This window comes from Balaenoptera borealis, assembly GCF_965194805.1.
Source record: "Balaenoptera borealis genome assembly, chromosome: 12".
Lineage (NCBI taxonomy): Eukaryota > Metazoa > Chordata > Mammalia > Artiodactyla > Balaenopteridae > Balaenoptera > Balaenoptera borealis.
In genome coordinates, this window is record NC_138869.1 from 4,108,990 (window position 1) to 4,132,277 (window position 23,288).

The window sequence follows — 23,288 nt, forward strand, 5'->3', positions numbered from 1 at the left end:
CTTCTCACCCCTCAAACTTGAGAGCCGTGCTCGCCTAGACCCTGGCATTAGGATTCTGGAGGCAACGAATGACACACGCTTGGCTCTGGTTCCTTCATAGGACCTAGGTTTTGTTTGTTTTCCTTGTCTGCTCCAGCATCCTAGCTTTTTCTTCTCGTTCTTACCCCCGTGGAGGTGTCCAGTGGGAGCTCCTCTCCCTGCACCGGGGCCTTGGGTTCAGCCCAGAGCGGTTTTCACCTGCCGGTGCACTGGCTTTTGCCTCTCCTGCCTTCCGTCTGTTGGCGCCTGGAATTCCTCCCACTCGGCACCTGCAGGCGTCTCCGTGCCCTGCCCTTTCTCCCGCAGTGCCACCTGTTCTTCTCCTTGGAGCTCTGGTAGCTGCCCCAGCCTACTGCCCGCTTTGTCCGCCTGATTGTCGCCGTGTTCAGTCCTCGTCATGCTCTTAACCCCGGTGGGCTTCCCTGTGCCTGACGGCTCTTTCCCCGGCGGGGGTGAAGCCTCTCAAGAGAGGAATTAAGACGTTCCCCTAATTCTCACAGTGTCTACGTTTACTAGGATTTCTCAAACTCATCCCCTTCATGAATGTTTTTTCTCATGTTTCCGATGACAGTTTTTTTTTTTTAATTATCTATTAATTAATTTATTTATTTATTTTTGGCTGTGTTGGGTCTTCGTTTCTGTGCGAGGACTTTCTCTAGTTGTGGCAAGCGGGGGCCACTCTTCATCGCGGTGCGCGGGCCTCTCATTATCGCGGCCTCTCTTGTTGCGGAGCACAGGCTCCAGACGTGCAGGCTCAGTAGTTGTGGCACACGGGCTTAGTTGCTATGCAGCATGTGGGATCTTCCCAGACCAGGGCTCGAACCCGCATCCCCTGCATTGGCAGGCGGATTCTCAACCACTGCGCCACCAGGGAAGCCCCCGATGACAGTTTTTGTTTGCTTCTCTTCAGAGCTGGAAGTCAGTGCACATCCAGTCCCGGGACCTAAGGTGAGTTGTGTCGCTTTGATTGAGTGTCGGGATGGAGCCTGGGCTGGAGGCTGACATGCCAGCTGGTCTCCGCCGGGCCATGGAGTCTTGTTTCCACGTCTGAGCGGCAGTCATGGGCTGCAGGTGCCTCGCGTGGGTGCCAAGACTCAGCCTACACGGCGTGTGGCTCAGCCGAGGCCGGCATGGGCAAGTGCTTTCTGCTGGGTGTGGCTGGCCTCGTCCTGGTGGCCCCAGCTACCGCAACACTGACCCTCACCTCCAGCGACACTGTCTGGGGTCCTGCTGGACTCCTTCCTGCGCATTTTCTGACTTCCTGGTTGGGCTGGTCCTTCTTGGAGGAAGGTTTGCGTGGTTTCCAGGAAGGGACTGAGGCTTAATTTCTCTTTTCTGCTCCTGCGGTCACTATGGCAGAACGGGGAGGGGCTCAGGTTCCCTCTGGCTGGAGCACCTCCGCTTGGCTTCTCTCTGGTCCCATCACCTCTGCCCTGTCTGGAGACACAGAACTGACCCTGGCGCTCAGGCTCTGTCCTTACCTCGGCCTGTCCTGTGTCTCTTGTGTGTCTCGGGCCCGTCTTCCCGGTCTGGGCTCTCCTTGGCCCTCAGTGGAGGGCCCAGGGAGTGAGCGTCTCAACCAGCTCACAGCAGGGAGAGGGCTGGGACCTGAGGGAGGAAGTCAGGGAGCCAGCGTGCAATTCAAGGAGGTGTTCGCCCTCAGGGTCGCACGCGACTCCTCACGCGCGGTACCCTTGACAGTCCTCCCTGACAGAGAATATATGATGCCCTGTCCGCTCGTCCTGCGACCTGACGCGCCCAGTCAATGTACAGAGGCGACTGGCCAAGTCAGCCTTAAAAGGTCCTGAATTCACCAAATAATATTTTGTGGTTGCGGTTTAATTTTACGTATCAGAAATGTACCATTTTGTGTGTACGGCGGGGCTAGACAAATGTACACGCCGTGTAAGGACCAGCATAATCAAAGTACAGGGCCTTTTCACACCCCCAAACTTCCTCGTGCCCCTCGGTCTCCTCCCTCCCCTGCCCCAGCCAAAGGCACCTGATGGGCTGAAGTCTGCATTCATTTTGGCTTCTCCGAGATGCTCACACCTTGAACGCAGGCTGAACTCAGCGACTTGCTCTCAACAGTGGAGTGCGGGCAGCACGTCACTTCTGTGACCAGGTTACAGAGGATCCTGACTTCCGTCTTGCTAGGAGACTCTCTCCGCTGGCTTTCTGGCTTGCACGCAAGCTGCCATATCCAGGAGCCCACGTGGCAGGGACTGAGGGTGGCCTCTGGCCTAGGACCAGCCAGGAACCAAATCCTGACAGCAGCCATGTGCAACGAGCTCGGAGCTCAGAGCTCAGAGCCTTGGGATGATTGCAGCCCAGCCTCCACCCGGACAGAAGTCCCCGTGAGGCCCCGGAGCAGAGAAGCCAGCCCAGCCGTGCACAGGTCCCTGAGCCACAGAAAGCCTGAGATAATAAATGTGTGTTAGACTGAGCCACCAAGTTTTGGGGTAGTTTGCGATGCAGCAATGGATCACAAACATAGTTGGTTCTGGCCCTCCCGATTAATAAGATAGTAGGTGTTCTCCGGTGCCTGGCTTCTCTCCCTCAGGATAATGTGTGTGAGGTTCACCCGCATCATTGCCTGGCTTGATAGTCTGTTCCTTTTTACTGCTCAGTAGATTCCTATGGTGTGTAACGGTCCCCTTTACAGGTCCATGCCCTAATCCCACGAACCTGTGAATATATTACATTACCTGGCAAGGGGGAACCAGGGTTGCAGATGGAATTAAGGTTGTTAGCCAGCTAACCTTGAGATGGAGAGATGGTCCTGGATTATCTGGTTGGACCCATTGTAATCACAAGGGTCCTTGTAAATGGAAGACAGAGGCAGGAAAGAGAGTCAAGCAGTGTGAGGTGAGGAGGCCTCCACTGGCATTGCTGGCTTGAAAATGCAAGGGCAAGGTGGCCTCTGGAAGCTGGAAAAGGCCAGAGAAGGGCTCTCCCTCAGGGCCTCTGGGAAGAACGAAGCCCTGCCGACACCCTGATTTTAACCCAGCGAGACCCATTTCGCGATTCTGGCCTCCAGAACTGTAAGAGAATAATTCTGGGTTGCTTTAAGGCCCTCGGTTTGCACTACTTTGTCACAGCAGCAGTGGACACCTAATGAGAGTGCTGTGGGCAGGCCGCACCGTCCCTCCGCTCGCCTGCCGGTGCCGTGGCGTGAGCCCAGCCCTGGGCTGCTCTGCCTGACTCCGCTGCGGCGCTCCTGAGAGTTTCAGGACACCGTCTCTAACGCGGCCACTCTTGCTTCCCCTGTGGGAATACACTGCTCATCTGCTGTTGTATATGTTTCTTAATACAGACTTCATATTTTAGAGCAGTTTTAGGTTCACAGCAAAACTGAGTGCAAGGTACAGAGATTTCCTGAATTTCCCCTGCCCCCCACTTCCCCACTATTGACATTCCGCGCCAGGGTGGTCCGTTTACCACAACTGATGAACCCACATGGGCCCATCATTATCACCCAGAATCCACAGTTTACACTGGGGTTCACCCTTGGTGGTGTACATTCTATGGATGTGGGCTTTACCCATCATTGTGGTGTCACATAGAGTATTGTCACTGCCCTAAAAATCCTGTGCTCCCCCCATTCATCCCTCCTCCCCCCAACTCCTGGCAACCACTGATCTTTTCACTGTCTCCATAGTTTTGCCTTTTCCAGAATGTCGTATAGTTGGAATCATACGGTTTTGTAGCCTCTTCAGATTGGCTCCTCTCACTTCGTCATATGCAGTTAAGTTTCTTCCATGTCTTTTCACGGCTCGACAGTTCACTTCTTTTTAGCACCAAATAGCATTCCACTGTCTGGTTGTATCTCCTGAAGGCCATCTCGGTTGCTTTCAGGTTTTGAATAAATTATGACTAAAGCTGCTAGAAACATCTATGTGCAGGTTTTTATGTAGACATAAGATTTTACCGCCCTGGGTAAACAGCAAGAAGTATGATTGCTGAAGCCTAAGGTAAGAGTACGTTTGGTTTCGTTAGAAACTGCCCAGCTGTCCTCCAAAGTGGCTGCACCATGCGGCATCCCCACCATCACTGATGAGAGTTTCCGTTGCCCCACAGCCTCACCAGCACCTGGTGCTGTCAGTGCTCTGAGTTCGGTCATTCTGATGGCTGTGTAATGGTATTTCGGTTTTGATTTTTGTTTTTTGTTTTTGGCCACGCCTCACAGCTTGTGGGATCTTAGTTCCCCGACCAGGGATAGAACCGGAGCCCTCAGCAGTGAAAGCTCGGAGTCTTAACTGCTGGACCGCCATGGAATTCCCTCTCACTGTTGTCTTAATTTGCATTTCCCTGAGGACATATGATACCGAGCATCTTTTCATGTGTTTATTTGCCATCTATTTTTTTTAGGAGGTGACAGTTCAGATCTTTGGCCCATTTTTTAAATCAGGTTGTTTATTTCTTATTGTGAAATTTTAACAATTTTTTAACAATATTAAATTTTTAACAATGTGTATTTTGGACAACAGCCCTTTATCATATATTTTGTAAATATCTTCTCCCAGTCTCTGGCTTCTCTTCTCATTCTCTTGACATTGCTTTTCATAAAGCTGAATTTTAAATTTTTAATGAAGTCCACCTTATCAATTCTTTCTTTCACAGACTGTCTTCTTTGGCGTTGTATCTAAAAAGTCATCACCGTACCCAAGGTCATCTAGGTTTTCTCCTATATTTTCTTCTAGTTTTATAGTTTTGCATTTTAGACAGTAGGTCTGTGATCCATTTTTGAGTTAGTTTTTGTGAAGGGTGTAAAGTATGTGCCTAGATTCTTTTTTTTTTTGCATGTGGATGTCCAGTTGTTCCAGCACAATTTGTTGAAAAGACTATCCTTGCTCCATCGTACGACTTTTGTCCCTTTGTGAAAAATCAGTTGATCACATTTATGTGGGTTTATTTCTGCGTTCTCTATTCTGTTCCATTGATCTCCATGTCTATTCTTTTGCCAATTAAGTCTTGAAGTTGGGTAGTGCCAGTTCTCTAACTTTGATCTTCTCCTTCAATACTGAGTCGGCTATTCTAGGTCTTTTGCCTCCACATAAATTTTAGAATCAGTTTTTCAATATCCATTAAAAAACTTGCTGAGATTTTGATGGAGATTGCACTGAATCTAAAAATAAAGTTGGGAAGCACCGATATTTTGACAATATTGAGTCTTCCTACCAATAAACATGGCTTGCTTTCTTTTATCAGAATTTTGTAGCTTTCCTCATACAGATCTTGTACATATTTTGTTAGCTATATAAGCATTTCATTTTGGGGGACGCTAATATATCTTCAATTTCAAATTCCACTTGTTCATTGCGAATATATAGGAAGGTGCTTGACTTTTGTATATTAACCCTGTATTCTGTAACCTTGCTATAATAGTTTACCAGTTCCAGGAGTTTTTTTGTTGATTCTTTCATTTCTTCTACACAGATGACCATGTGTTCTGTGAACAAAGGTTTTATTTCTTCCTTCCCAGCCTGTATACCTCTTATTTCCTTTTCTTGCCTTATTGCATTAGCTAGGACTTCTAGTATGATGTTGAAAAGGAGTGGTGACAGAGGACATCCTTGCCTTGTTCCTGATCTTAGCAAGAAAGTTTTAAGTATGATGTTAGCTGTAGGGCTTTTGTAGACATCCTATATCAAGTTTAGGAAATTCTCCTCTATTCCTAGTTTATTGAGGGTTTTTATTATGAATGAGTATTAGATTTTATCAAATGCTTTTTCTGCATCTATTGATATGATCATGTGCTTTTTTCTTCTTTAGCTTACTGATGTGGTGGATTACATTAATTGATTTTCAAATGTTAAACTAGCCTTGCATACCTGGGAAAAATGTCACTTCATCATGGTGTATAATTCTTTTTATACATTGTTGAATTCAATTTGCTAATATTTTGTTGAGGATTTTTACATCTCTGTTCATGAGAGATACTGTACTTTTCTTGTAATGTCTCTGTCTGGTTTTGTTACTAGGTAGGTTAACGCTGAATGCTGGTCTTAGAAAAGGAGTTAGGAAGTATTCCCTCTGTTTCTATCATCTGGAAGAGACTGTAGAAAACTGTTATCTCTTCCTTAAATGTTTGGTAGAATTCACCAGTAAATCCATCTCGCCCTGGTAACTTGTGTTTTAGAAGGTTTTTTTCTTTTAATTTTTATTTATTTATTTTTGGCTGTGTTGGGTCTTTGTTGCTGCACATTGGCTTTCTCTAGTTGCCGCGAGCGGGGGCCACTCTTTGTTGCAGTGCATGGGCTTCTCATCGCGGTGGCTTCCCTTGTTGTGGAGCATGGGCTCTAGGCGTGTGGGCCTCAGCAGTTGTGGCACACAGGCTCAGTAGTTGTGGCATGCAGGCTCAGTAGCTGTGGCTCGCGGGCTCTACAGCACAAGCTCAATAGTTGTGGCACACAGGCTCAGTTGCTCCGCGGCACGTGGGATCTTCCCAGACCAGGGCTCAAACCTGCGTCCCCTGCACCAGCAGGCAGACTCTCAACCCCTGCGCCACCAGGGAAGCCCATGGAAGGTTATTAATTATTGATAAAATTTCCTTAATAGACAGGCCTACTCAAATTGTTTATTTGTTATATTTTTAAAGTTTGTGTTTTTTTTAAAGATTATTTTGATGTGGACCATTTTTAAAGTCTTTACTGAATTTGTTACAATACTGCTTCTGTTTTAAGTTTTCGGTTTTTTGGCTGTGAGGCATGTGGGATCTTAGCTCCCCGACCAGGGATCGAACCTGCACTCCCTGCATTGGAAGGCGAGGTCTTAACCACTGGACCACCAGTGAAGTTCCGAAGTTTTCTTTTTCTTTTTTCTTTCTTCCTTTTTTTTTTTGCTAGAGCTAATTAATGAATATGGTAAAGTTGCAGGATACAAAATTAATGCACAGAAATCTCTTGCATTCCTATACACTAATGATGAAAAATCTGAAAGAGAAATTTTGGAAACACTCCCATTTACCATTGCAACAAAAAGAATAAAATACCTAGGAATAAACCTACCTAGGGAGACAAAAGACCTGTACGCAGAAAACTATAAGACACTGATGAAAGAAATTAAAGATGATACCAACAGATGGAGAGATATACCATGTTCTTGGATTGGAAGAATCAACATTGTGAAAATGAGTATACTACCCAAAGCAATCTACAGATTCAATGCAATCCCTATCAAATTACCAATGGCATTTTTTACGGAGCTAGAACAAATCATCTTAAAATTTGTATGGAGACACAAAAGACCCCGAATAGCCAAAGCAGTCTTGAGGCAAAAAAATGGAGCTGGAGGAATCAGACTCCCTGACTTCAGACTCTACTACAAAGCTACAGTAATCAAGACAATATGGTACTGGCACAAAAACAGAAACATAGATCAATGGAACAAGATAGAAAGCCCAGAGATTAACCCACGCACCTATGGTCAACTAATCTATGACAAAGGAGGCAAAGATATACAATGGAGAAAAGACAGTCTCTTCAATAAGTGGTGCTGGGAAAACTGGACAGCTACATGTAAAAGAATGAAATTAGAATACTCCCTAACACCATACACAAAAATAAACTCAAAATGGATTAGAGACCTAAATATAAGACTGGACACTATAAAACTCTTAGAGGAAAACATAGGAAGAACACTCTTTGACATAAATCACAGCAAGATCTTTTTTGATCCACCTCCTAGAGTAATGGAAATAAAAACAAAAATAAACAAGTGGGACCTAATGAAACTTCAAAGCTTTTGCACAGCAAAGGAAACCATAAACAAGACGAAAAGACAACCCTCAGAATGGGAGAAAATATTTGCAAATGAATCAACGGACAAAGGATTAATCTCCAAAATATATAAACAGCTGATTCAGCTCAATATCAAAGAAACAAACACCGCAATCCAAAAATGGGCAGAAGACCTAAATAGACATTTCTCCAAAGAAGACATACAGACGGCCACGAAGCACATGAAAAGATGCTCAACATCACTAATTATTAGAGAAATGCAAATCAAAACTACAATGAGGTATCACCTCACTCCTGTTAGAATGGGCATCATCAGAAAATCTACAAACAACAAATGCTGGAGAGGGTGTGGAGAAAAGGGAAACCTCTTGCACTGTTGGTGGGAATGTAAATTGATACAGCCACTATGGAGAACAATATGGAGGTTCCTTAAAAAACTAAAAATAGAATTACCATATGACCCAGCAATCCCACTACTGGGCATATACCCAGAGAAAACCGTAATTCAAAAAGACACATGCACCCGAATGTTCATTGCAGCACTATTTACAATAGCCAGGTCATGGAAGCAACCTAAATGCCCATCAACAGACGAATGGATAAAGAAGTTGTGGTACATATATACAATGGAATATTACTCAGCCATAAAAAGGAACGAAATTGAGTCATTTGTTGAGACGTGGATGGATCTAGAGACTGTCATACAGAGTGAAGTAAGTCAGAAAGAGAGAAACAAATATCGTATATTAATGCATGTATGTGGAACCTAAAAAAATGGTACAGATGAGCCAGTTTGCAGGGCAGAAGTTGAGACACAGATGTGGAGAATGGACATATGGACACCAAGGGGGGAAAACTGCGGTGAGGTGGGGATGGTGGTGTGCTGAATTGGGCGATTGGGATTGACATGTATACACTGATGTGTATAAAACTGATGCCTAATAAGAACCTGCAGTATAAAAAAACAAACAAAACAACTAATACTAAACTTTCATTGGGTTATTTATATGGAAATATGTTAATATAAATGTTTCAGACATTACATGAAATTTCTAAAAATCTTATATTTGTATTTGTATGGAAATATGTATGGAAATATGTTAATATAAATGTTTCAGACATTACATGAAATTTCTAAAAATCTTATATTTGTATTTGTATGGAAATATGTATGGAAATATGTTAATATAAATGTTTCAGACATTACATGAAATTTCTAAAAATCTTATATGTTCTGGTATAATGTTATAAGTAATAATCCTAGTTATTACTTTAAAATGTATATCTCAGAAATAACTAATTTTCTTGTCAACTGCATTATTATGAACTTTCATCAAATCTTTAACCGTGGTCATTTTTAAGTCTTTTGTCATTTACAGACAGTTCTGGGTGTACTCTGATGATTTTGCAAATATGTTCCTATAAAAGGGTTTCATCTTCAAGAAATTCATGGAAAAGACTCTGACAAGTACAGGTTTCTGGTAACTGACTGTACTGCTGAACTGAATGAATAAGCATTTTCAGAACTCTAATGAAAAACTGATGAACTCATAAAAGTGCTAACAAAAGATCAATATAAAAAAAATGAATTACATGGGACTGAGTGAACTGATGAGGATGAGTATAATTTTTGTGACTTTCTGTCTGAATTTAAAAAAAAAAAAAAAAATCCCACAAGGACTCAGAGGCAAAGAATATACAAATCAATTTTCACTGCAAAGTAAAGGAGCTGTTACAGTGGAGGATTACTGGACTGAATGTCAATATTATGACATAGTATGAGTGTGTTTCATGTTTGGTAATTGCAATCATTGTTGCTTTTGTTGTGGTCATCCATGTACAATGTTTGGTGTCAGTCTATTTATCTCTTGTAAAAATAAAATACAGTGTGTGTGTGTGAAAAAAAAAAAAAAGAAACGATGGTTGAGTTCATGGAAGTTAAATGCATATGGGTTGTGACTGCCCTGGAAATAAACTGTTGGTGATCTTGGGGATGGCTCAGCTGGCTGAAGACCAGCTACCAGACAGCCCCTCCAGGATCCTGCTATGAGGCATATGGGTGCATGTGTACGTCCTCTACCAGGGTCTTGCAGTCTGGGAGGCCGCCTGCCTCTCCCCAGCTCATCTCTCTTTGTACCTCTGCCACCTCCCAGGTTCAAGGAAACAGTCTTTCCTGAGAGCTTAAGTTTCTGTATTATTCTGGAGACTCTCAGTAGGAAATTCTCCAAGGCAGGATGCAGGCCAGCAAGACATGCGCACTCAAGAACATGGTTCCCCTGGCACATCATAGCCCTGGGCTGGCTCCCACCTCAGGGTTTTTACACGTGCTTTCCCTCTGCGTGCAGCCCTCTTCCCCCAAGATCTCCATGTGGCTTTCCATCGCTCAGGAAGTGCCTGGCTTAAAGGACACCTTCCCCTGGAAGCCTCCCCTACCCTCTCCCATCTGCTGCGACACTCCACTTTGGCCTCCTTCTCATATCACTCTTTCTTTTCCTCCTAGCATGTGTTACTACCTACAAGTCAAATCTGTGAGCCTCTAAGTCTGCTCCCATGGGCTGTCAGCTCATGAGGCAGGGCCTTACCTTATCCCTGGAGAGCCTAGACCCCGGCCTGATCCAGAAGAGGTGCTTAGTCACTGTTCGGGAATAAATGGATGATTGCTGGCTCCCAGCAGGCCTCACGTGGTGCCCCAGCCTGACCCTGCCCAGACCAGCTCTGGGGGGCCTAGTGTCAGCAATAAGCCCCTGCGCGAGAGGTCCTTGGAGATTTCCCCCTCTGGGTACAGGCTGCTCCAGGGTGGGGAGGGGCCTGACCTGCTCCCAACCCCAGCCCCCTGCCCAAGAAGACACACCCTCTCCCCAGAGCCAGGCCTTAAGTCTTCAGATGGAGCTTTCCAGAAAACTGAGGCCAGGGCAGGGCCACTGAAGCCATGCACAGGGTGGGGAGTGCACAGCCAGCTCCCCGTTGCCGTGGGAGGCCCCAGGATGAAAGCCAGTGACAGAGCCCCCTCGCTGCCCGGGCGCCCGGCGGCCTGAGACCTACATGCGGATCTGGGTGTTTTTCAGGGTGAAGCTCAGCTCCTCCAAGGCCTCCTCCATCTCCTGGGTGTTCTGGATCAGCGAGAGGTTCTGCTCTTCCAGCTTCACGAAGACATCCAGGAGCTGCTGGGGCTCCGTGAAGTACAGCTCCAGCTCCCGCTCCTGCAACCAGAGCCACGTGGGGTTGCTGGATGGTGCGGGCCCGGCTCCTGCGGCCCCCGCCCAGAGCAGGCACTGACCTCCCCGTCGCCGTCTGGGTCCTCCTGCACGGGGAGGGTAGAACGGGCCCTGCGGAGACACAGGGTCAGGGAGGCCTGAGGGCGTGACGCCTGGTGATGCCCGCCCCTCGTCCCCTCCTCTGTCCCTCAAGTGGCCGAGACGGTGGCACCAGGCTCCTCTCGGCCCCCAGCTGTCACACAGCAGCCAGGGGCAGAGTGTCAGCACCCAACTAGCTCCTCTCGTTCCGGTCAGGCTGTAGCTCGCGTCCTCCCGGGGCCTGTGAGCCCCCGTCCCGAAGCGGCTCTGCTCCCGCCCCACCAGCCCCTTCCCGCACTCCAGGTGCTCGGCAGCTGTGCACCTGAGGCTCCCCATTCACCGTGGGCCTCTTCTCCCCACCTCCTCTGTCAGGTTCGGCCGTGGCACGTGTCCTTGCTGGTCCCACGCAAAGCTGTTGCGACACGCGTGTCACGGGGCAGGGACCGTGCTGGGTGGGCCCAGAGGCCACAGGAAAGGCTGCTTGGGCTGCGACACTGCAGGGGGCCCTGGACCGACCTCAAACGTGCTTTCGTCGCCCCTCCCGGCCTGCTCCAGCCTGCACCCTAGCAGACACGCAGGTTCTGCTGGCCCCGGAGCTGGCGAGGGAGGCTTGCAGCCGCGGCAAGCTGGGCCGAGGCCTGAGAGACTCCAGGCCCCGACCTTCGTGAAGTACGGAGGTGACAGCGCAGGGCCCACGCCGACAGCTAACACACTCCCAGGCCTGTGCCCCAGCCTGTGTGCACATTGACGCCCATTCGGCAAATGAGAAACACGCTGCCCAGAGAGCCAGTCACCTGCCAGGGTCACCGCTAGGACACTCTCGGCCCAGAAGGTGCCCTTCTAAGAATCCTCCTTCCAGGAGGACAGAGCCCGGGGCTGGGCTGGACTTTAGCCCGCACTTGCCCTCTCGGCCGAGTGCCTTGTGCAGCCCACGACCTGCCCACATGTGCTCAGTGGCCCTGGTCACATGGCTAGTAGAGGGCGGGACCAGACCTCTGTTCTCAGGGTCTGTCCCGACAGGAGCCTGCCGCTGGGAGCTCCAGGGCTGAGGGCAACCCAGGGCAAGGAAGCACACACATGTAACCTCTTCAGCTGGAAACAGCACCACCGACAGGGGTTCCAGGGACCACAGTTAACCTGTTGCGTGTGCCTGGCTTGTGCAGTTGGTGATATGTCAATAACACTACAGTATCAGAGAAGAAAGTAACAGAAGGTCTAAGTGCGACCATGGCAGTGCTTTGCTGCAACTTCCTGGCCTCTGCCGCCCTGGCCCCGAGGGCAGGTGCTGGAAGCAGGGCCAGGGCTCCCGCTTTGCCTGGCTGCTCAGTGCCCCAGCCCCCTCCCCGCCGCATGGGCAGCCCCGCAGGAGGGGCCGGGGTTTGGGGTGGCTGGGCTGGAGGAGCGAGGGGACAGGGAGGAGGGAGTGGGGCAGGAGGTCTGTCCCGTTGTCACCTGTCACTGCTGGAGAACAGTGGGGGTGCAGGGGGGGTGTCAGGGCACTGCAGGAAGAGACCCAGGAGAGCCCAGGGGGGCTTGGTGGTCCCAGAGGTGGGTGTCGGAGGGACCACGCGGCAAGTCACCGGGTCTGGATCTGTTTGATTTCTGTTTGTCCCTTACCGTGTTTTTTAAAAGACTTAAAAGTAACTGTCACAGTTAAAATTTGGGACTTTTATATGAAAATTCAGACTTCCTGATTCTCTTGAAAGGCTCGGGGGCTCTGCCAGCCACCAGCCAGCACTCCTGCCACAGAGGGCATGGGCAGGTGCGTCCTGTCCCAGGCGCCGACCTGGCTGCTTCATCTGTGTCTGTCCCACCAGTGCCCAACTGGGCCACCCCAGGCTCAAGTTCACCAAATCAGACAAAAAGAAAGCTTTGCTTGGGAAACATCTTGCTTTTCAGGCTTAAGTCTGACTCCAGACCGTCCAGGCTAAAAACAGGCCCTCCTCACCCTCTCCCCCAAGCCGGGGTGCCCCTGGCCAGAGCCACTGGGGACCGCTCCGCAGCAGGCCAGTCACCTCCGTCGCCCCCCCCACCAAGCCCACTCACCTTCTGGGGTCCAGCCTGCCAGGCACACTGGGCTGGGTGCCCTGCTGGTGGTGGAGAGTGCCGGACGGGACCTGCCTTAGCTGCGCCACCTGCAGGAGCCTGGCGGGCTTCTTTGGGCCCTGCTCCTCTGGAGGAAGCAGAGGAGGGCTGTCCATGTGCCCCAGCCCGGAGCAGGGCCCCCCCCCAGCCTGGGGCAGCCACATACCTCTGAGGCCCGTCTGGCCCTTGACCTCTGGCCCTACAGGAAGCAAGGGAGGAGCCTCAGGTGGCTCAGGGGCACAGGGTTCCCCAGGACCCTCCCCGAGGGCCCCCTCAGCGGCAGGGGCAAGGTTTGCTTTGAGAGCCGGCAATTCTCCCAGGAGTGTGTGGCCTGAGCCCGGGGGGCTCTGCAAGCCGGGGAAGGGGCCTGGCCCGGGGCCTGGAGCCGGCTGGACACAGGCTCCAGGGGCACCCGGCACGCCCTCTCTCTCCTGCTACCTCCGTCCCCAAGTGCAGAGAGCAGCGCGTTCTCCTCGAAGGCCTCGACCGCCTCCTTGGTCCTCGCGAGAGCCGAGCGCTTTCCCTCCCGTTCCGCCAGCCACTCCGGGGGCGACAGCTTGTACAGGAAATCCCTGTAGACCTTGTAATGCTGCAGAGTGTCTTCAGATTTGGAGATTTCACTAGACCCGGGAGGGGACGGGCGAAGTCAGGCTCCGTCCCTGGGCGCCTTGGAGGGGAGGCCGGGCCCAGAGCTCCCAGTCCTCCTGGAGGACGGGCCCCGGAACACCGCGTGCGGGGAAGGAGGCCGCCCTGCCGGGACCAGCACGGCTCATGCCCCCTGAGCTGCAGCCGCTCTCTGGGTGGAGCAAGCCCTGTCCCGGTGGCGTGGCCTCAGGAAGGCCACCGACTCCCTCCTGGCCTCGGTCGCCTCGTCTGAAAAAGCCCCGCAGGGCTTGGGGTCCCTGAGAGAGCCGAGGTTCAGAGGTGTGTGTTGTATGGGGCTCCTGTGGCTCCCGGAGATGTGCTGGCGGGGATGGCGCAGGGGCCAGCTTGCCGCCTGGCCTCACCTCTTGAGGTTCATGACCTGGGTGGTCAGATCACGGATCTCGAGGATCTTCTCCATCTTTGCTTTGGACTCCTTCTCAGCCCTGGGGGTGGAGAGGGGAGGGAGCCAATCACAGGGTGTTCAGGAGGGGTGTCCACTCTGCCTTCAGTCAAGGCCGGAGGTGGGGGAGCTGCCAAGGAGGGGCCTGGGTGGGTGGTGGGTGTGAGCAGGCCGGGGTCGGGGCTGGGTGGGTGGTGGGTGTGAGCAGGCCGGGGTCAGGGCTGGCTGGGTGGTGGGTGTGCCCAGGCCCAGGGTGAGGCTAGGTGGGTGGTGGGTGTGAGCAGGCCGGGGTCGGGGCTGGCTGGGTGGTGAGTGTGCACAGGCCGGGGTCCGGGCAGCTCACACTCTCAGGGCCTGCACGGAGCTGCGGTTGTTTTCCCTGAGGAACTCGTCAAATAGAGCAGCGTCCTTCTCCAGAAACTTCTCCGCCTGCTCCAGCTCGGCCTCCGCCTGGGCCGCCAGCCTCTCCAGCCGCTGGATCTCGTTCCGCTTCATATCCAGGGCGTACTGAGGGCACCGGAGCAGGAGTCACACCCCTCACAGGGACAGCCCGCTGGGCCCGTGGGGCAGCCAGCCTACCTGGATGAGGAACATTTGCCGCTTCTGGTCGATGTAGCTGTTTATGTTATCAGGTTCCATCTTCCTCTCTGCAACAAGAGGCATGAGGCATCTGGGGCGGGCAGGCGGTGGCAGAGAGACCCAAGCCTGCAGCCTGGGATGGGCACAGCCAGGCAGTGTGGGGCCAGCCTGCCGGGCTGGTGCTCTGCCTGGCTGTGAGGCCCAGATTACTACAGGGACCGCGAGAGAGCCAGCTCTGGCTCCAGCAAAAGGAAAGCAGGCTCTGCTGATATAGTACAGTCTCCATGGCTAGAGACTGGCCAGGTGGGAAGTGCTTCCGTATGTCCGACTTGAGCCTCTCTTGCTGTAGCACCCTTCTCACCTGGAATGAAGCTCTGGACACGCCCACCCTGGAAGTCTTACCTGGCTGGACTTAATGATGAGAGGTCTATCGGCCAGGACAGTGAGAGAATGGGGGCGGTGAGAGAAAAATGGGGCAGCATGATCTCTCCTTGGGGTGCCCTAAGCCTCCAGGGCACAATGTGGGCAGCAGCTAAGTCTACCCTGGCAGGGTTTAAGCCAGGCGGAAGTTAAGGTGGGCATCGGGACCACCTTCCGGAGTACCATCAGGGAGGCATCACAGTTGGGCTCAAGGCCCATGCGGGCCTCCTTCCCTGCCTTCCTCTCCAGGAAGGCCTGGAGGCTCCCCAGCTGTGGACGGAACCGTGGGGCTCTCGGCCTTTTCCCTCAAATCCTCTCCTTTGCCGAAGAACCCGGTGTGGTACAGGAGTTCCGTTTTCAGTCTAGATGTCTGGCCTGGCCTCCCTGGGCTCGTCACTGGAAGTCAGGTCTGCTGGGTCCAGCCTTCCCCACCCAGACGCCACGTGCTGCTCCCAGGTCTTAGAAATGGACAGCGAGGCAGAGACAAAACACATTCAGTGCTGCTTCCCTGGTGCAGAGCTCCACACAGAGAACGTCCAAGCAAGCTCAGGGCTTCCTACCCAAAGCAACAAGCCTCGGGCGTCGGGGGTAGAGGCTGGGGCTCTCTCCACGCTCAAAGTCACATTCAGGGCCCCTGTAGCCCATGGGGTCCAGGACTCTCTGATCTCAATCGCTTCTTTCTAGTTTAGTGGTTTATACTTCACTGGTAGAGTATTAGTGCATTTTTAGTACTTCAGATTTCCTACAGGGTCATAAAAATAATAACAGGTCACACACACACACGGCTCCCTCTCACTACATGCAGTGTCTGAAGACGTTGAATCGCACCACCCATGAGGCCGGTACTGTTCCCAGCCAGGAGAGGAAGCTGCGGTACAAAGCTGACTTGCCCCGGACAGAGAAGCCACTCCGTGCTGAAGCTCAGATGCTCGCCACCAAGGGAAATGCCTACATTTTATACATTGTCCAGCCTGCATTCACCGTGCAGCTCAGCATTCAGAATGCACGCAATGTTGTACCCCGGGAGGCAAAGGTCAGGCACAGAGAAGACCCCCGCCACACACACACACACTGCACCACAACCCCGCATCTCCCAAGCCCTTTAAACGCACTGCTCAGACCGCAAGGGCGAAGACGGGATTCTGGGACTTCGGGGCTGGGGGGCGGGGGGAGGGGTGCACCTCGGGTCATGGCGAGCTTCCAGGCCGTTTGCTCGCGGAAGATGCGTAGCTGCTCTGCGCGCGCCTCCCGGTCCGCCACCTCGCCCTCCAGCTGCAGCTCGCGCCGCAGGCTGGCGTGCCTGGCCGCCACTTGGGACGAGTAGGTCATCTTCTCGTGCACCCGCAGCTGCTTCTGTCGCTCCCGATGCTGGGGGGGCGGGGTAGGGGAACGGGGTCGGGCGGGGCTGCACGGGGCCAGCCACCCACCCTCTCCCGCCCACCAGTCCTCTCCGCGTCGCCCTGTCCGGGGCGGCGGGGGCTTCGGAAGCGCGCATGCTGCGGAGGCGCGCACTTGGCCGTGTGGCGGCGCACATGTGCGGAGGGGCTTGCGGACAAGACCCTGGGGCTGTGAGCCTGCGGGAACTGCTCTGGGCTCCTGAGCACAGCTGCCCAGGGCTTGACAGGGAGGCGGGGCGCCAGATGAATCCCAGGATGCGGGTCAGATGCGCATTCCAGATCAGTGGTGCAGGGACACACTCACTAGAGATGATCCTCGTTTGTCTGAAGTTCACACTTAAACTGAGTGTCTTGTATTGTGATTTGCTAAATCTGACAAACCCACGTTGAGGGAAACTAGATCCTCGGAGTTTCCAAAAGAAACGAAATCCCGAGTTTGATCTGCAAGCTCCCTACTCACTGTGGGCAGCCCGTGGTCACGTGCGGGGGTCTGCACCTCCCTACCTATTCCCCACCCTGCCTGGCCTCTGGCCGGCCACCCCCAGGACTGCATCCCGCCCCAGCCCTGCACTTGGGAGGGTCTCAGTGTAGGGTGGGGTGAGGGACTCTTCTTCCCGAGGCCTAGTGCCCTGCTGTCCAAGCCCTGGGGATCTTGCTGGCTCAGGACCCCGACTGCCTGATCAGATAAGCCCTCACGTGGGTCTTCATTTGGCTTCTCCTGGTCAAATTCTACTTCCTGCTGGTCCTGCCGCGTGCAACACCTCTTCCACCTCTAATCTGTGGCAGGACCCTAATTTGCACATCCATGTACAATGAAGTTGGGAAAATGTCACCCGCTAGAATTCCAGGGGCAGACGGTCTGCAATTTAAAGACACTGGGCAGCTGCTTGGGGTCAGCGTGAGGAGGTCGGGGGCTGTGCTGGGCGGAGGAGTGTGAGGTGGGGACAGGGGTTTTTGGAAGGAAGGCAGAGGCTCCCTGAGGCTGGGCCAGGCTGGGAGAAGAAAGTCCAGGCTGCGCTGGCACTGGTGGAGAAAGGGGAAGTCCTGTGTGTGCATGTTGCCACGAGCGCCACTCAGAGTAGCTCTGTGTCTCTGTCGCTCCTCCTTCCAGGCAGGAGGTGGGGAACACCGATGGCACCGCCTGGATCCTAGGCACAGGGGTGGGGCTGGAGGACCTGCAAGTCCCTGTGTGTCCTTGGTCCTGATCGGGGTCACAGAGGGAGCCACTGCTCTAAGGAATCTCAGATGCTGAGCCCTGAGTCGGGGTGGACACAGTCAGCCCATGAGGGAGCCCGGGACGCAGGCCTTGCCTGTAGCGTGTGAGAGTGCGTCCCAGAAACCCGGCCTGGGGCGTGTGTGTGTGTGCGTGTGTGTCTGGCCTCCCAGAATTCCAGTGAGAGGGGACTGTGCAAGGTCAGAGCACGCGGGGGGTTTCCGAGGGCCTTGAAGGTCAGGGAGAGTCTCAGGAGGGGACAGCATCTCATGCAGGGGACGGCAGAAGTTAAGGCATGGTGGCTGAGGCTGTAGCCACAGAAACGCCCCCACCCTGACAACAGCCCAGGAACAGTGGTGATGAAGCTGGTAAGACAGTGGGACAAGAGACCTGGGGCCAGGCAGCTGCGAGTTGCTTTCATCGCAAGTGGTGAGCCACTGACTATTCCAGAGTGAGAGAGTGACCTGAGCAAAGTGCAGTCTGGCTGCGGCCGTGTGAGGGAGGGAGGAGCTGCGGGCAGGCTGCTCCTCGATAGGTACTCACTGATAGAGACTTAATCCGCTCCTGGTCTCTGAGCAAGAAGAAATCCACGTCCCCGGACACATGGAAAGGATTAGCCGACTGGTCGGGAACAATCGCAGACCCTGGGGAGGGAGATGCCTCGCTGGAGAAACAAGCCAGCTCTTCCAGCCGGTGATCTGGGCCTCTGGGGTCCCGGCACCCTCCCAACCCAGCAAGGGAGCTTCCATGAAAGCACAAGCGAGCAGCGAATGTTCTCTTGGATCCAGCTGTGCCTGAAGTCCACCCCTGGACCTTCCAGCTCTGTAAACTTACCTGTCTGGTTTAATCTGTTTGGACTCGGGCTTCTGTCCCTGTCATCTGAAAGAGACCTTGTGAACACAGACCTTCCTGTGTCTCAGGACCTGTGCTACGTTCCTGGCCCTCTGTCCTCTCTCACTTAAAGTCTCAGGAACCCCCAGTCCATAGGGGAGAGAAGCTCCACCTGCCCTTCGTAAGTGATGGAAGCAGCTGCCCCGGGGGCTGAGGCACCTGCCTGCGGGGGGCAGGGGGAGCCCTGCGCTTTGTCCTTGCAGGGGTCTCCCTGAGCCTCCCAGGGGAAGGCTGGGCTTGGGAGCTGGTGAGGGCAGAGTGCCTGACGTCTGGGAAGGCAGGGCAGGAATCTGGGAGGTGAGGGTTGCCAAGGACCGCAATCCTGCTGCCTCCCTCCCAGTAGTAAGGGGGAGGTTCGCACAGCACAGCTCACAGGTGTCAGAGAAGATGGAAGCCAGGGCACCGAACTATGGGCTTAAAACTATGGTTGCTTCTTCCCCCACTACCCTTGATTCAGAAGAAACAGGGTTTATTGTTTAAAAAACAATCTCAAAAGTAAAAGAAAATATCATATATAAAAAAGAACTCCATTTTAAACAACTGCTGATAACATTTCTAGGGGTATTTTTTTCCTAATACTTTTCAATACACATTTTTGATAATTCCATACCTTCCTTAAAAAAAAAAAAACACTTGAAAGTTACTAATTCTTTGTGAACAGCATAAGGAAATATTAAGGGCTACCGTAACTCACTGCTTCATGTGGCACACTCGCATGGCAAACGCGGTCCCCACGGCACAGCCCTGGACATCCTGAGTCCTCCACTGCGCCATCACTGACTGGCCCTCGGAGTGATTTTCCGAAGGGAGACTAGAGGGCTGTGAGCAGTTTCCAGGCTTCAGAGACTTAGGTTGACCTGCCTTCCTGGAGGTCGGTCCCATTGTACGCCCTCACCCCCAGAAAGAGGATGCCGTTAAAGGGACATGAAGTTACGCCCTGACAGTCTCAAAGCACCTCCACACAAGACATGTGTCAGTTCCCACAGGGAAACGAGCTTGCAGAGGAGAAGCCTGGCAGCCCCCACATCAGCCCGGTGAGAGGGGTCTGCATCCCGACCCCGGACGCGCCCAGGACGCTTCATCTGCATCCCTCTTGAGGAGGGGTCAGAGAAGCCCAAATACGGGCACGCTACAAAACCTTTTACTCTTTTTGCCGCTTTTCTGTAAGGATTAGCTCCTATCAGAAAAGAGTTTTAAAAACTGAGTCGTGCTCAGACTGAGAAGAATAGAGAAAAATTATCTGCTCCTTGCCCCAGCCCAGGGGGGGAAGTCAGCAGGGGCCGTGTCAGTTCCACCCTGCCTTCTGGCAGTGCAGCCGGCCTCTGTGGAAGAGGTTAACTGCGGCAGTCAGCAAGGACTAATGTTCCTAACGACCCTATGAGGTGGGAAACACCGCGACCCCTGTGAGGAAACAGAGGCACCGAGAGGTTAGAAGCCCCTCAAGGCCACGCAGCCGTAAGTAGCTACGCCGAGACCAGCTTCCGAAGCAGAAACTGCCTCTGCATTCAGGGAAGAAGGGAATGTTTAGCGCTAACGTGAAGGGAATCAGTGGGTGATGTGAAGACAAGCCCCAAACCCAGAATGGTGATCATTCCAGGCAGACTGTTCCAGAAACTCAGTCGGTTTAACATATACACATCAAGCAATGTACTACACCCCATTAACAGAATGAGGAAGAAAATTATACGATCATTTCAATAGATGCAGTAAAAGTGCTTTTTAAGATTCAAAACTTACTTTGAATAAAAGTCTTAGCAACCTAGGAGTAGAAGCAGACATCCCTGATCTGACCAAAGGAAGTATGGTGAGCTGAGTCATGGCCCCCAAAGACGTCCGTGCCCTAGTCCCCAGCCTGTGACTGTGTTCCCTTACAGAGAAAGGGGATTTCGCAGATGTGATCACGGACCCTGAGACGGGAAGATGGTCCTGGATTATCCACAGGGGCCCAATATAATCACAAGGGGCCCTATAAGACGGAGGTCGGGAGCAGCAGGAGGAGGGGGGGCAGCAGAAACAGAGCTGGGGAGATGCCACGGAGACGGGAAGATGCTGCTCTCGGGGGTGGAGGAGCGCAGGCGCCTCTAGAAGCTGCAAAAGGCGGGAAACAGATTCTCCCCTGGAGCCCCAGCAGGAGCCAGCTCTGGGGGCACCTTGACTCCAGCCTGGTAAGATTCATTTTGGACTTCAGATTTCTAGAACCCTAATAAATTTGTGTGTTTTAAACCACGGAGTCTGTGGTAACTTGTTACAGCAGCAATGGGAAACTGATCCGTGTATCCACAAGAAACCGCTAGGTAAAATATTTCCCCCCAACACTGGAAACAAGGCATGGATGCCAATCTTAGCAGTGTTGTAATGAGGGTCCTCATGATGCCATAAGGCAAGAAAAAGAATAAAAGGCGTAAGGATTGGAAAGGAAGGGAAAATAATGTCACTCAAGGTGATGGAGTAGAAAATCCAAAAAACCTACAAACAAAATGGATACAATTAGATCAATTAGGGATGGTTTGTAGATATTCTTGTGAAATGAAAAAAAAGTGCATAGAAGAGCCAATAAACCTATATCTTCATGCCCTTGGGGGTCAGCAAAGAGTTTTAAAACAGGACTTGAAAAGTACTAACTACAAGGAAGTGATCAGTAAATTGAACTACGAAAGTAGAAACTTTTGTTTATTAAAAGGCACCACGGGGCTTCCCTGGTGGCGCAGTGGTTGAGAATCTGCCTGCTAATGCAGGGGACACGGGTTCAAGCCCTGGTCTGGGAAGATCCCACATGCCGCGGAGCAACTGGTCCCGTAAGCCACAACTACTGAGCCTGCGTGTCTGGAGCCTGCGCTCCGCAACAAGAGAGGCCGCAATAGTGAGAGGTCCGTGCACCGCGATGAAGAGTGGCCCCCGCTTGCCACAGCTAGAGAAAGCCCTCACACAGAGACGAAGACCCAACACAGCCAAAAATAAAAATAAAATAAATAAATTTAAATTAAAAAAAAAAAAGGCACCACGAAGAGAGAGAAGGCAACCCACACAGTGGGGGAAGGTACTTGCAATACTTAGAACTGGCGAATGATTTGTAATCAGAATATGTAAAGAGCTCCTAGGAATCACTAAAATAAGGAGACAGACAACCCAATAGAAAAGTGGGCCGAAAGCGGAGGAACAGGTGTTTCACAGCACAGAGTCATCAATGCCCCATAAACATAAGTAATTGCCCTCGCTGGTCACAGGGAACATGAGATACTAATGCACACCCAAAGGACCAGGTAATACAAAAAGGAAGTATGTGTGCCTGGCGTTGGAGAGGTGTGGAGCAACTGGAACCCTCACACCTGTTGGTGGGCTGTGAACTGCTACAGTCGCTCTGGAAGATTGTTCAGCGGCAGCTACGAAAGTTTAACATCCAGCCAGCAATTCCACTCCTCCCTATACACCCAGGGGAAACAGCCCCAGAATGGCACACACAAGAATGTTCACAGCGGGGGGCCCTCAAGATGGCGGAGGAGTAGGACGATGTGGAGTTCGTCTCTCCCCAGAAACGCATCAAGATACATCTACGGGACTTCCCTGGTGCCGCAGTGGTTGAGAATCTGCCTGCCAATGCAGGGGACACGGGTTCGCGCCCTGGTCTGGGATGATCCCACATGCCGCGGAGCAACTAAGCCCGTGAGCCACAACTACTGAGCCTGCGCGTCTGGAGCTTGTGCTCCGCAGCAAGAGAGGCCGCGATAGTGAGAGGCCCGCGCACCGCGATGAAGGGTGGCCCCCGCTTGCCGCAACTAGAGAAAGCCCTCGCACAGAAACGAAGACCCAACACAGCCAAAAATAAAAATAAAAATTAATTAATGAATTAATTAAAATTATTAAAAAAAAATACATCTGCGGTGCTTCCCTGGTGGCACAGTGGTTGAGAATCCGCCTGCCAATGCAGGGGACCCGGGTTCGAGCTCTGGTCCAGGAAGATCCCACATGCCACGGAGCAACTAAGCCCGTGAGCCACAACTACTGAGCCTGTGCTCTAGAGCCCATGAGCCACAACTACTGAGCCCGCGTGCTGCAACTACTGAAGCCTGTGCACCTAGGGCCCGTGCTCCACAACAAGAGAAGCCACAGCAATGAGAAGCCCGCGCACCGCAACGAAGAGTAGCCCCTGCTCTCCACAACTAGGGAAAGGCTGTGCGCAGCAACGAAGACCAAACCCAGCCAAAAATAAATAAAACAAATAAATTTATTTAAAAAAGGAAAAAAAAGAATACATCTACAAATGGAACAATTCTCACAGAGCACCTGCTGAACACTAGCAGAGGACCTTGGACACCAAAAAGGACAAGAAAGATCCCCCCATAACCAGGTAGGATGAAAGAAAGAAGAAGGGAAAAGGAAGAGGAGAGGAAGCGGGATGGGACCCGCACCCCTGGCAGGGAGCTGAAGGAGAGGAGAGGCTCCCACATGCAGGGAAGCCCCCTCACCCGCAGGGAGATCAGCTGGGACAGAAGGGGAGCTTCGGGGCTCGGAGGAGAGCCCAGCAACTGGTCTGTTGCAGGCAGGACAGAGTGAGACCTACACAGATGGTGCATGCCACAGCCCTGC

The 23,288-nt window shown here is 52.1% G+C and overlaps 1 protein-coding gene and 1 long non-coding RNA gene across 11 annotated transcripts in view; both read right to left on the reverse strand.

Moving 5' to 3' along the window:
• CFAP100 (cilia and flagella associated protein 100) overlaps positions 1-23,288 on the reverse strand; it is a 51,256-nt gene that overhangs the window by 10,761 nt on the left and 17,207 nt on the right. For 9 of the 10 annotated variants that reach the window (XM_082345686.1, XM_082345684.1, XM_082345690.1 and 6 more), the window contains 11 exons: positions 18,648-18,692; positions 18,357-18,457; positions 16,385-16,571; positions 14,784-14,851; positions 14,548-14,711; positions 14,167-14,247; positions 13,598-13,779; positions 13,326-13,358; positions 13,121-13,247; positions 11,059-11,107; positions 10,824-10,981 (listed from right to left, as the gene is read on the reverse strand). In XM_082345686.1, coding sequence (XP_082201812.1) covers positions 10,824-10,981; positions 11,059-11,107; positions 13,121-13,247; positions 13,326-13,358; positions 13,598-13,779; positions 14,167-14,247; positions 14,548-14,711; positions 14,784-14,851; positions 16,385-16,571; positions 18,357-18,457; positions 18,648-18,692 — 1,195 coding nt within the window. The remainder of the gene's footprint in view (positions 1-10,823; positions 10,982-11,058; positions 11,108-13,120; positions 13,248-13,325; positions 13,359-13,597; positions 13,780-14,166; positions 14,248-14,547; positions 14,712-14,783; positions 14,852-16,384; positions 16,572-18,356; positions 18,458-18,647; positions 18,693-23,288) is intronic. The other variant, XM_082345687.1, reaches the window with a different exon arrangement.
• Positions 609-10,814, reverse strand: LOC309607302. The gene is made up of 2 exons (XR_014232362.1): positions 2,042-10,814; positions 609-1,647 (listed from the first exon to the last, which is right to left on the reverse strand). It is a non-coding gene; the product is annotated as an uncharacterized lncRNA (long non-coding RNA).